The sequence below is a fragment of a genome, unplaced genomic scaffold, assembly GCF_019419815.1.
Source record: "Pyrus x bretschneideri cultivar Hongxiangsu unplaced genomic scaffold, Pyrus_bretschneideri_v1 Contig81, whole genome shotgun sequence".
Lineage (NCBI taxonomy): Eukaryota > Viridiplantae > Streptophyta > Magnoliopsida > Rosales > Rosaceae > Pyrus > Pyrus x bretschneideri.
The window spans coordinates 1,150,542-1,163,080 of NW_025999822.1; the positions used below are offsets into that span (position 1 = coordinate 1,150,542).

A 12,539-nucleotide genomic window follows, 5' to 3' on the forward strand; every position below is an offset into this window, starting at 1 on the left:
TAATCGCGGGTCGCCTACAAGTCGGAACCACCTATTGTGGTCTGTACGATAGGACTGTGCACCTACCTTGGGTCCAAGGTGAGCGTAAGGTGCGGGAGGTGAACATCACGTGAAAGACTGTGCCCTGGCCACGGGTGGGAGCACTAACACCGGGGTGCAGGTTTATGAGCTCTCAATACATCTTAACATAACATCTACGACTCATAGGCAACCTATACGACAATGTCGAAGTTGCCTAAAGTATAAATATAGTCATGCCATAATTTGATCATTTCAAGAACACCATAAACTTACCTAAACTTACATGTGCGTCCTGCGTTCCTTTTCGCACTTCAAAGCATTCACAATAATTCCTTACAGGTAGTATACATATGGATATGTCATGATGCAATCTAATACTCAACCACCAGTATATACATACATATATATATATATATATAACATGGCGAAATATGCATAATCTGTAACACCCCACTCTCGAACTATTTATTTCGGGAATAATTATCAGGAACAAGTCTAACTAAATATTAGTTTAATTAACCATCATTATTTACGATTCTTTACTTCACTCTCTCAATGCCTCACACATTGATTTATGACCAACATTTAACCACAAAAAACATAAGGTTAAATCTAACCTTTCCACCAACTTCCTTCACATTGCTCAATTTCCTAAATAAGGCTTTTGTCTCAAATATATTGTGGCTGCATCTAACGCCTCGTTAGACTGCCTACGTACCCTAAACAGGGATCAAGTCATTTGTAGTTCATATTAGTACTTCAAGCATTCACATTAATTATATGAAGGTAATATACCTAAATCAATTTAAAAGTGTTGATAGAACTCTCAATAATATGTACGATAAAAAGGAAAAGATCCACTCACCTGGAGTCCACTCTATGAATCTTTAGCACATGCATCGAGGCGTCCCGAATGATTGGGGCTTGTGACCAATTATCGAATCACATCTCAGAACTCTTATCAATAGAATACGTAATTCACGTAAGACACAACCTCAAGGGCACTCTAAAATAGTTCGAGACCCATTGACCACAAGTCAATAGTCGATCAAAGATCGACGGTATGGTCTACAACCCTGTATAACTCGACCTAGAAGATCCGCATATCAGATTTCCAATCCACAATATGTTTCTAGAATAACATATTAAAATTTCATTACGATACAACGATTGGATCTCCGCCAATTGCCCAAAACCAAGTGGCGGTTAACATTTATTTTACTAACTTACAAATCCAATTCGGGAAGATCCCAAATTCCAAGTTTTTTTTCTACGCGAAAATTCTAAATTTCTATGTTTATGAATCCAAACAAAAGAATTGGTGTCTGTCAATTTATAAATTTTGACTTTTACCAAAATTCTATGTTTATTTCCTTCATTCAAATATAGTGTAAATGTAGAACGACTAGCAAAGACATTTATGGAGCAACTTGACAAGCTTAAATTTTTGTTCCCTCTCTCTTCTTTTTGGGTTGAGGATGTGAAATCGTTTTTCGTTCATCTGCTTTTGATTGAATTAGATTGTCGCTAGGTTGTAAGCATCTTGCGTGACTTGCCTCTTAAAACTAATGTCCATCCTTCATGTCGTCGATGGACGTGTGTAAGTAGTGAGATTGGCACAGTTGGAATGGCCCGCTTCACCAGTTGTCTCCATTGCAGTTGTGTTTGCAGTCTTCGAATTTGCCCCCGGTGATAGAGGTAGGGTATGGCAACGTATGAAGAATCACAGAAAATTTGAATTTGTAAACACGAAATTCCTAAAAACCAATCAAACAAGAATGCGCATACAAAATAATATTTTTTGTATTTATCATTTTCTGGGGTAAATTCTTTACAAAAATTATTTCTCTGATGCTCTCTCCTGCTGTCAAGAAATTATTTCCATCTTCTTTGGCCTTTTCTTTGAATGCTAACTTTGGATGTTCCTTAGTGCTCCTTGTGGTGTTGTTTTGGAGCTGCTATCTTCATCCAATGCGGAACCCAAAACAAGTTTCGGTGGTGCTCATATCCAGAACTCGTTCGGTAGTGTACAACACAAAACACATCCGGACGAGCCATTCACATTGAGATCCATACTTCAATCGGATCTTTTCTTCACAGATTGATTATAATTATATCAAGAGCTTGAATTTTTTTGGCTGCATGACTGAACTTGTGATCCATAAGTTCAAATTTCGTGTGTTCAATATATTTTGTTTTGTAATATGACCGCTTATTCAACACACAGTTTGTTTTGTTCATGTATGCTTACAAGTGAGGGAGCTTTCTTATTGGTGAAATCTCTAATTCGATAATGTTTTAGCAGAACACTGCGAGGGATTTGGTTTGTCCATTTTTTTGTTCCTTAACAGAAAAAAAAAGAGGATATAAATACATAGAGCATGAAGCCCTAGAAATATTCAAACACGAAACTAGTAGTTTATCCACAAAATTACACCATACAAAACATACAAATACTACTGCTCAGTGCAGGCTATTATATTTTACATAGCTAGAGACTCAAACAAAGACACTGGGAACAGAATCAACAGGCATACAGCCCGCCTCCTTGAGCTCAGTCTTAAACCCTTTTTCTTCTCCGTTGGCCAAAGGATGAATCCCAAGATTCGGCCCCGCCATATACGCTCGCTTCTCCCTCTCCTCCTCAAAACTCACCCCATACCGCCTCTCGACGTCTCTCGCGAGCTCCGGTCGCAACTGTCCATCCCTAGTTAAAGCCAGCATAATTTGCGGAATACCGAGCGGCAAATCGTCCCCCCTATCCACCTGCCAAAAATGGATGGTCTTCCCATAAGTCTTGCACAGCTTGTCCAGGTCTTGCCTCTCGATGGGACCCGGAACCCGGGCATGAAGAGAACCCCGCTCTTGACCTCGTATTCATGCGAGTGCCAGAGCGGCTTCTCGCTGTCCGGGAGTTTGAGGAAGAGGGCCTCGGATATGAGATACTCGAGGCCAATGAGCTTGGCGTCAGCAGCTTCACTGTCGTAGATGAGGCACTGACGCATCTCTTCGTTCTGGTGGGCACAGAAGTGGTGTGCTTCAACTTGGCGGGTCATGTCGTGGGAGTAGAAGTGGAAGGCGCAAAGGTGCTGGTGGATGCTTTTGATAGGGCTGAAGTTTTGGACCGCGGCTGTCGCGGTCTCAAGGAAGGCCATGCTCGTCGGGGTTGGCTCGCCGGGAACCTGTGCGTGAGTCGTTGCCATTTTTGATGTTTGGAGAGATTGGTTTGGGTTGTGATGATGATCAGTTGAGAAGAGACTGGTTGATTATATAGCAATGATTTAGGGTTTGAAAATATTGTCACTAGTTTTGTTAGTTGTAGTGAAGTCGTGACAAGTGGCGTAAGAAAGGGTATGAATTGCATGTTGAAGTGAAGTCGTGGAAGAGTTTGAGCTACTTCGTGTGACTGCCTGGCTTAAAAGGGAAACGACACGAGCACAATAAATTGGATTTTTGAGAGTGGCGTGGAAATTAAATTTCCAGCGTAGATTACACTTACCATATGTTTTACATCATATTTGTATCAATTTCCACCGTAGATTACACTTTGTGTTCCTTATATCATATTTTGTACCCATTTTTTTAACAAAAGTAGGCCATCAAACATATGTGCGTTCCATCTTTAATCTTTATTAAAGGTGTGGTATTTTGTAATTCCTTATATGGTATTATGTTCTAAACAAAGTGATATTCTACTCTTCAAGGTACAAATGCAACTCTTACTACGTTTTTCGTATCATATTTACCATCTCTTTAATAAAAATGAGACTTACATGTATTTGTGAACTATTCATCTATTAGATAGTATAATGTCATATATATGTGGATAGTGTAGCATTATTCACTCTAGAAAGAGCAGGATACGATCATACGACTAAGCCACATAATTGGATAGTCTTAACTAGATTTGAAATTAGCATTGCTGTCATAGATCACCATCTATGGGTAATATGAACTTAAAACCTCATTTACAAATAATAATAAAAATTAAAACTAATACTAATCAGTACATACTCCTGCTGGAATAGAAAAATCTGAACCACATTTCTCATCAGGAATTAGTGATACAATTCAAGAGTAAAATCAAGACATTTCCTATTCAATTTGCCAAAAGTTGGATAATTACAAGGCAGTGAAGTAGCAATCAACTTTTTACATTTTTTTTTTTTTTTTTCTTTTTTGAAGTTTCAAATACATTGTGCAGACTTCATGGGCAGACAGACCCCGTCACCTAATCGATATCTTTTACAGCATCCTGCATCAAAAACCAGAAAGATAATCATTTCAACATGGCGTAAAGATTGCCTATTTAGGCATCCGGTTTTCAAAAGGAGAAATGACATTTGACAAACCCTACAAATGACAATGCTTGTCAAAGTGGGAGCTTACCTTTGCTAGTCGTGTTACATAAGCAGCAGCCAATGCTGTGGCTAACAGTCCAAGCCCTAGTGTCAAGAGCTGACCATTTCCTCCAGGCAAACCAACATCAGATTCTTCTTGCTGAAACACCACCAAGACCAAAATGAAAACATTAACAATATGAAGTTAAATACTGCTAAGAAATTCCTATCAATATGACCAGCTGCTTAGTGCCTGTTCATCGAATACTGTTCCGACAAACTTCTCATGTTTTCCAATTGTTCCAGTCTGAACAGCAATAACATGACACTCTTTCCCTAAAAGAGTACAGTTCTGCACTATATCCAAAGCTAATAAGAGATATAAATCATTCAAAACATTCCCTTTAAAATGACAGCTGCTACCAAATGGACCCCAAAAAAGACATAAAAATCCAAAAATTTGCCGGTTCCTTAAATTCTCTAACTATTCATTCTTTAGATTCCCTTGCCATAAGGATTGCAAACAAGTGTAACTAATTTGATAGGATACCCAAGTTACTAACTGCATGAAAACGTGCATTAATACATATGTAGAGCCCAGTGTTGCAGATGCCAGCATGACAATCACCAATGCATCTGGATGTTACGACCCCTTTTCATTTCCCAGACTTGTAACTGCATCAACCACAGAATATAGCAAGGTTGATACAATACCTGACCTAGGTCTGGTAACTATCTATTCTATCATATAGCATAAGAATGTAACTAGGGTGCCAACACTTTTTCACTACGTCAATCTTATGGCAAGTAGCAGTTCTCTAATTTACTCAAAACTATCAGATAAAGAAAAAGAGTTTGATTCGAACATGATGACCCAATAAACATTAACCAGGCACTTACCAATGTAAAAGCTGTCTCTTCATTTGTGGGAGGTTAGATATGTCTAAATTTGCATTACATTGTCCATCTTCACTCATAGTTAGTATTGATGGTTCTAGTCACAAGCATTGTTCATACTACTTAACTTCCATTAAGTGTTACCAGTTATTGCTAATGAGAAAGCAACTCCACAATATTTTCCTCAGTCTACTACTTATTATTAACTTGTTGCAGCATGTTAACTGAGAAAGAAAACCAACCCCTACTTCATAGACCTTATGGACAGGAACATACCACAGCAGAAACAAAGATGTTAACATTATCCCACTACGTTCCCTTTTTCACAACCCGATGATGTGCAATAAGTCAGTTTCTTGATCTATATTTGTCATTTTGTACTATCGTAGCTTCAAAAGAATATTTTTTAAAAGATTTTTAGTCTTATCAAGGAATAATAAGCATAGCCATCTATTAAATTAAAACAATGTAAAGACAAACAATGTGTGTGTTCTTATGTTTCATTTTCACATCTGATCAACGTTATATATCAACTTGAATTATATTGCTTCCGACATATGGTAAGTATTTCTTATCTTGGTCGAATACTTATGGTAAGTTTAAATCATTTGTTTCATACTCATTCACCTAACTCAACTCACATCCCATCTCCTTCAGACAGGAAGATATATATTAATATAAGTTTATCGGTGTAAAACATAGAATTGTCACAAGAGAAAAGTAAAACAGGGAGACTCACAATTATAGCTCGCCCAAATGCACCAGCACTTACGTAAGCCCATGTTCCTGGAAGCATCCCCAACCAACTGCAGGACGATTATAGATTTGACTTAGAACAAGATAGTCAATAATGTTACAAACCTGTTATACCTATTTAGATTAGTTCATGAGATTAGATATCAACTACTTTTGAACGTAAACTACCAGACATGAGTCCTGAGTCCTAACCATCATATTCTCCCCTTTTTTTGAAACATGAAAATTTGAGCCCTTGTGAGGAAATCAATGAACAAGCCATGAACGCAGACTGGCACAGAAGAATCTTCTTAGCCTCAACTTACTAGGTCATCCAATTCGTGTGGCCCGAAAATTTCAGCTAGAGCAACATTGAGTTTCCAAGAGATGATCTCTGAAAAGATTTTGAGCCCAAGCCTTTTTCAGGTAGAGCTTGGGCTTATCCTAGCCTATTATATGCCTGATCCAATTTATTCTTCATAGTTATCTTACGTTTGGTATGAAGATATGTATTTTGTATCTTTAACCTAGAGGTTGCCTGCAAGTTGGTTATTAAGTCATTTCCACAACCTAAGGGGTAACAAGTTGGAACCAGAATACCAAATTTTGTTTAAATTACCAAAACAACTTAGACCTAAACCACTTTGGTCCGACCCAAACTCAGCCTGTAGCTCATCAAATAGGACAGTTTAAGCTGGGTTAAATACTTGGTCCAAATAATCATCCTATAAACCTTACAAATTGAGCTGGGATAAAAAAAAGGTCCTAATTCCAGCTCAACCTGTCTGATTAACAGCCCTAACTCTCAAGAGCGGCCCATAAAAATTTGTATAAAAAAACCCAAGTTGAGATGTAAGAACTTTAACTGAGTGAAAAAGAAGCAGAGCAGCAAACCTTCCCAACACGTATGGTACAAACTTTACAGATGTCAATCCATATAAATAGTTCCCCAATGAAAAGGGAAGCAAAGGGCTCAAGCGAAGGAGAGTGACAACTCTAAATCCATTTTCTCCAATAGCCTTATCAATGGCAAGAAACTTTTTGTTTCCCTCAACCATTTTAAGAATACGCTCACGAGCAAAATATCTAGCAATCAAAAAGGCAACACTAGCAGCAACCTGAAATAGGTAAATACTATAAGGGAAAGAAAAAAATTTAGCACAAATATTGATAATTTGTTCTTTGTATAGTTATAAAAAAAAAAAAAAAAAAAAAAAGGGATAAAAAAAACTCACCGTGCCGCTTATAGAGACGAGAATAGAACCAACAACTGTGCCAAAGAGAAGACCAGCTGACATGGTCAATGGAACTGCTGGAATCGCAAGGATCTACGGAAACATAAGTTTTATTATGTTAGTACTTGAAATGACGGTTTGGCTTTCTATGTCTCATAAATCTAAAACAGATACTAAAAAAAAATAAAATAAAAATATCTGCAAAGGTTGAATGTGGAAATGTACATAAATAGCATAAGGGTGAACAAACAAGTGGGAATAAAAACATATTAAAGGCTAAAATCCATATAGATAGCAATACATTCAAGGAATGGGTATCAAAGGCATACTTCCAGTCCGGCATAAACTGCAACAAACAAAGCATATCCAGCTGGACCATAACCTGTTCACCAAAAGTTTGATGAGATTAAGTCAAATATAGAATTGTATCAAAAAGAAAGAAACAGAAAGCCCAGCGTAATGCTACATATCCTTTTTCTTTTTTTTCTTTTTTTTAATCAAAAGATCATTAAGGTACACGAACTAGCACTTCAAGAAATAACGCAGGAAAGGGAGCACAGTTTTCCCCCGCATATTAAGGGTTGATTGTTAAAAGCCCATTGAGGTAGGTCTTATGTTCATGCACCGCATTAAGGGAATGATTCCATCACAAGGGCTCCCTAAAATCAAACTAAAGCATGTGATTGTACCTAAAAGGGAAGAGAACCTAGGAAGACAACGCATTTAAATATATAACTATATAACTTGAACTCTACACAGTTACACTGTTACTCAAACACACACCGCAGCAACTTCTAAAGCACTGTTTTTCTTATGCACTTTGGTGGGGGCTATTGCAAACTTGAATGGTGAATCTATCAACTGTGGCCAGCGATAGCTTGAACTGCTTATGCAAACTATATTTGGCTAGAGAAAACAGCTAGATGTTTTACCAAAATCTGAGGATGATTTGACTCGCATTAAAATGAAGGCTATTTGCATGGAGATTCTTCCTTGCAGAAAATTCAAAGAAAAGAATGAAAAAACAGAACATGCTTTAATTTTTAGTGGCGTCTTCCAGATCAATTTTGTCTTTGATCTGTATCACTGATATTGTTAGGCTGGTAAACGCTTATGTTCTGTTTGTTATGTGTTTTTTTCTTAATGCTGCTTGTCGTAAGCTGATCAACTGCCTCATTATTCAGATAAGAATTTTCAATCATCATGAATGAAAGAAAACATGAAGAACATATGAATATGGTATTGCAATGTAATGATTAAACTGTTAAGTGCCTTGGACAGATTTTTGTGCCCATAAGTTGCCTAGTTTCTAATCAGTATCACCTGACCCATCCAAAGTCCCTTAAAAGGCTAGACTTCTACATTGTCACATAGCTAAACTATGAGGGTTGAGAAACTGAATTAATAAAACATTGAATCTACCTCGAATCTGTCGAATTCTCCATATTACAATCAATCATATGCCAAATACATACTACAATCATAATGATATCACAAAAAGATCTGAAAAGCTGATATCCGATTTGCGTAAATGGCAATCCTATCCATTCAAAACTAATCATTGCACCCAGAAAAATTCTTAAATAAACCTCAGGTGGGTATACAACAAAACCAAATTCTAACACCAATGAACAAAATCCAAGCAGAATTAACAGAAACCTGAAAAGGATACAAAAATTTGGCAAATTTACCTTCAATGAAAGTGGAAAACTGATTCAAGAAGGCGTTGATTTGATCCTTGTACACATACCCAACACCGGCGAACCCACCAACAATACCGACCAGGACAACACCGGCCAAAACAGTGCCTTTAAACGCAGTGTCGCCGTCAAAGGCGCCATCGTCAGCCTCACCGGTCTTTTCAATTTCAGCGCCGTCGTCGTTCTTGGGGGTGTTGAAGAACCAGCGCTGGCTCTGCGGAGGAGCATTGGGGGTGTTCTGGAGGGACTTCTTCTTGGACTGCTTGAGAGAAGAGCACGGGGTGAGGAAGTGGGAGCGCCTGTTGGGTCGAGAGCTGAAGAGGAAGACGGAGGAGGGAGGAGAGAGGGCGGAGAGGCATGGGAAGAGGAGCGACGACGACGGTGGTGGCGGCCTCAGAATGAGGAGGGTGCGCATTTTAAGTGGTGGGTAGCGTGTAGGATAAGAGCGGGAGGCAGAGCACTGCCATGTATGGTAAGATGGATAATTATTGTGATTTATGAGGGAAATGGAAAGGACTGGAAATTTTGATTTGATGTTTGGATTGAGTGTGGGGCTCTTTTGTGTGCACGACGTCGATTTTATGAAGTTAAAATTCAATTGAAATTTGTGTGGTTGAGATTTGATTTGGGGTAAAAGAGTGATGGAGGACGTGCCATGTATCCTTTTGTTTACCACTCCTCTCGTTGTATTTGTAACGTAGGAGATGGAGTGGAGTGATGGAGTTGTACATGTACATTATTATACGTTAGCCATCTAAATCGGGCAGGTTGGGCGGGTTAGATGAAGCCAACTTGAACTCAACCTTTACAAGCTGGATTGAGGTATAGTTTTGTGTACATGTGAGTTTATTTCAACCGAACTAGAACTTAACTTGAAGCGGTCTTAAGTTTACTTTCTTTTATGTAGATCAATCTCATTGATTAGAGCTTATCCAACGAAACCTCACTTAAGCAATACAATTGAGATCTGTCATATTTTTAGCAGACCAAACCAAGGCTAGTCAATGATCCACCAAAAATAAGTATCATTCATTCTTACGAGACATAAGAAATTAGGAAAGTTTAAGTCCAACAAAATTAGTCTTTACTAATACTGATTAATTGTCCATCTGCAATCCGACCACCACATCAATTCCAAGCACAAACAAAAGCTGGATTGTGGATACACAGTACTAGCAAGCTTCACAAGTACAACTGCTGATGGAATTGCAATCTGATCATATTCCAAAATAGCAGCAACAGTAGTAGGCCGGTGTTCGGATGTTCTCCTTTCTTGCAATCTTCTGAACATATTCAGAAGATTAGCTGCGGTGTAATCTTCTTGCTAAAGATTTCGGCTCCCTGGTTTTCCGGTCAAACCCTCTCACACAAATGAACCCTGCAAAACATAATTACTAATTTTATCAGCAACTGCATTATTTTGCCGTCTGTAGAAAGGAACCACATACATTCACTTTTAAGTGTTACATGCAAATTAAGTTCCACATCATACCTTTCTTAAAGCAGTCCCGGATTTCTTTGGTCAATAAACCTGGTACAGAGAATGTAAGCTAACAAGCAAAATTTTCCAACCACTGTAATCAATTCCAAAACACATACATATACCTATAAACATTCCTGACACACTGTTTCCACAATATAGTGTTCGTCTCCTCAAATGTTGTATCGATGACACAGGAACATCGATTGGGTTTTCACTTGTTTTATAATCAGCTAGCACCTGTTGTTCATATTATTATTTCATCATACCAGTTTGGATAGTTCAAATAATATACTTCCTAAATAAATGTTAAGTTTAGATGAGAAAATAAATAGGCTTTACCTCATTAGCTTGAAAGTATGTTCCATTGAGAGGAAAAGTTCCTCGCATTGCCGTGCGACATGGTATCTGTATGAGGTTAGTTTTTGTTATCTTTTGTAGTTTTGGCATATGAAAAAATGCAGGTTAAAACTTAAAATACATGCCGAGGGTTATGGGTTCTCCTCACCAAAATTGTTCCTAGAACAGTCTGGGCAGTGTCTTCACCATTGCCGCCCAAAAAGTGTCCATTCTCATCAGAGCAAGTGGTTTGACCTTCAGTTGATCCAACAGGATTGGATAGTACCTGAATCAAAAGTTGCACAAACAACACCATCACACCAATGTCGGTTTAAGGACTGCATACTTTTGAAAGATTAAAATACAACCAGACACAACAATTGGCTAATCGCTCTTACCAGATGACCATACAACAAGAAGGTAAGGGCAGGGATCATCAGGTTCTCTTCTTTCTAGCTGCATTTGTTTTTCATGGAAAAAAAATATATACCAGTGTCTGGAAGTCAAATACATCGACATATATGCCAGTATAAAGCTTTAGAGCAAGAATGCTTGAGATTCTAACCCCTTTCAAAATGTGGTGAGCGTCTGGTAAACAAAATTAGTCTTTACTAATACTGATTAATTGTCCATCTGCAATCCGACCACCACATCAAATCCAAGCACAAACAAAAGCTGGATTGTGGATACACAGTACTAGCAAGCTTCACAAGTACAACTGCTGATGGAATTGCAATCTGATCATATTCCAAAATAGCAGCAGCAACAGCAGCAGGCCGGTGTTCGGACGTTCTCCTTTCTTGTAATCTTCAATCTTCTTGCTAAAGGTTTCGGCTCCCTGGTTTTCCGGTCAAACCTCTCACACAAATGAACCCTGCAAAACATAATTACTAATTTTATCAGCAACTGCATTATTTCGCCGTCTGTAGCAAGGAACCACATACATTCACTTTTAAGTGTTACATGCAAATTAATGTTCCACATCATACCTTTCTTAAAGCAGTCCCGGATTTCTTTGGTCAATAAACCTAATACGGAGAATGTAAGCTAACAAGCAAAATTTTCCAATCACTGTAATCAATTTCAAAACACATACATATACCTATAAACATTCCTGAAACACTGTTTCCACAATATAGTGTTCGTCTCCTCAAATGTTGTATCGATGACACAGGAACATCGATTGGGTTTTCACTTGTTTTATAATCAGCTAGCACCTGTTGTTCATATTATTATTTCATCATACCAGTTTGGATAGTTCAAATAATATACTTCCTAAATAAATGTTAGGTTTAGATGAGAAAAGAAATAGGCTTTACCTCATTAGCTTGAAAGTATGTTCCGTTGAGAGGAAAAGTTCCTCGCATTAGCCGTGCGACATGGTATCTGTATGAGGTTAGTTTTTGTTATCTTTTGTAGTTTTGGCATATGAAAAAATGCAAGTTAAAACTTAAAATACATGCTGAGGGTTACTTTCTTTTATGTAGATCAATCTCATTGATTAGTGCTTATCCAACGAAACCTCACTTAAGCAATACAATTGAGATCTGTCATATTTTTAGCAGACCAAACCAAGGCTAGTCAATGATCCACCAAAAATAAGTATCATTCATTCTTACGAGACATAAGAAATTAGGAAAGTTTAAGTCCAACAAAATTAGGCTTTACTAATACTGATTAATTGTTCATCTGCAATCCGACCACCACATCAATTCCAAGCACAAACGAAAGCTGGATTATGGATACACAGTACTAGCAAGCTTCACAAGTACAACTGCTGATGGAATTGCAA

The 12,539-nt window shown here is 37.9% G+C and overlaps 2 protein-coding genes across 2 annotated transcripts; both read right to left on the reverse strand.

The window, feature by feature from the left end:
* Positions 1-2,386: 2,386 nt before the first annotated feature.
* Positions 2,387-3,904, reverse strand: LOC103956599 (oil body-associated protein 1A). The gene is given in 2 exon segments (XM_009368620.3): positions 2,387-2,861; positions 2,864-3,904. Coding segments are annotated over 2 exon segments (702 nt in total). The 5' UTR covers positions 3,225-3,904; the 3' UTR covers positions 2,387-2,520.
* A 137-nt stretch (positions 3,905-4,041) lies between these two features.
* On the reverse strand, positions 4,042-9,432 carry LOC103956550 (TVP38/TMEM64 family membrane protein slr0305). The gene is made up of 7 exons (XM_009368555.3): positions 8,920-9,432; positions 7,558-7,610; positions 7,229-7,321; positions 6,888-7,111; positions 5,998-6,064; positions 4,411-4,521; positions 4,042-4,276 (listed from the first exon to the last, which is right to left on the reverse strand). Exons 1-7 carry the CDS (start codon positions 9,341-9,343, stop codon positions 4,253-4,255), a joined length of 996 nt encoding a protein of 331 aa, XP_009366830.1. The 5' UTR covers positions 9,344-9,432; the 3' UTR covers positions 4,042-4,252.
* Positions 9,433-12,539: the final 3,107 nt, after the last annotated feature.

Excerpts from the sequence above, each read along its gene's own strand:
- LOC103956550 (XM_009368555.3), bottom strand. The coding sequence starts at position 9,343 with ATGCGCACCCTCCTCATTCTGAGGCCGCCACCACCGTCGTCGTCGCTC. Across the intron at positions 7,322-7,557 it reads CAGTTTATGCCGGACTGGAA|ATCCTTGCGATTCCAGCAGT; the intron begins GTATGCCTTTGA and ends ATGTTTCCGTAG. Across the intron at positions 6,065-6,887 it reads GTACCATACGTGTTGGGAAG|TTGGTTGGGGATGCTTCCAG; the intron begins GTTTGCTGCTCT and ends ATCGTCCTGCAG.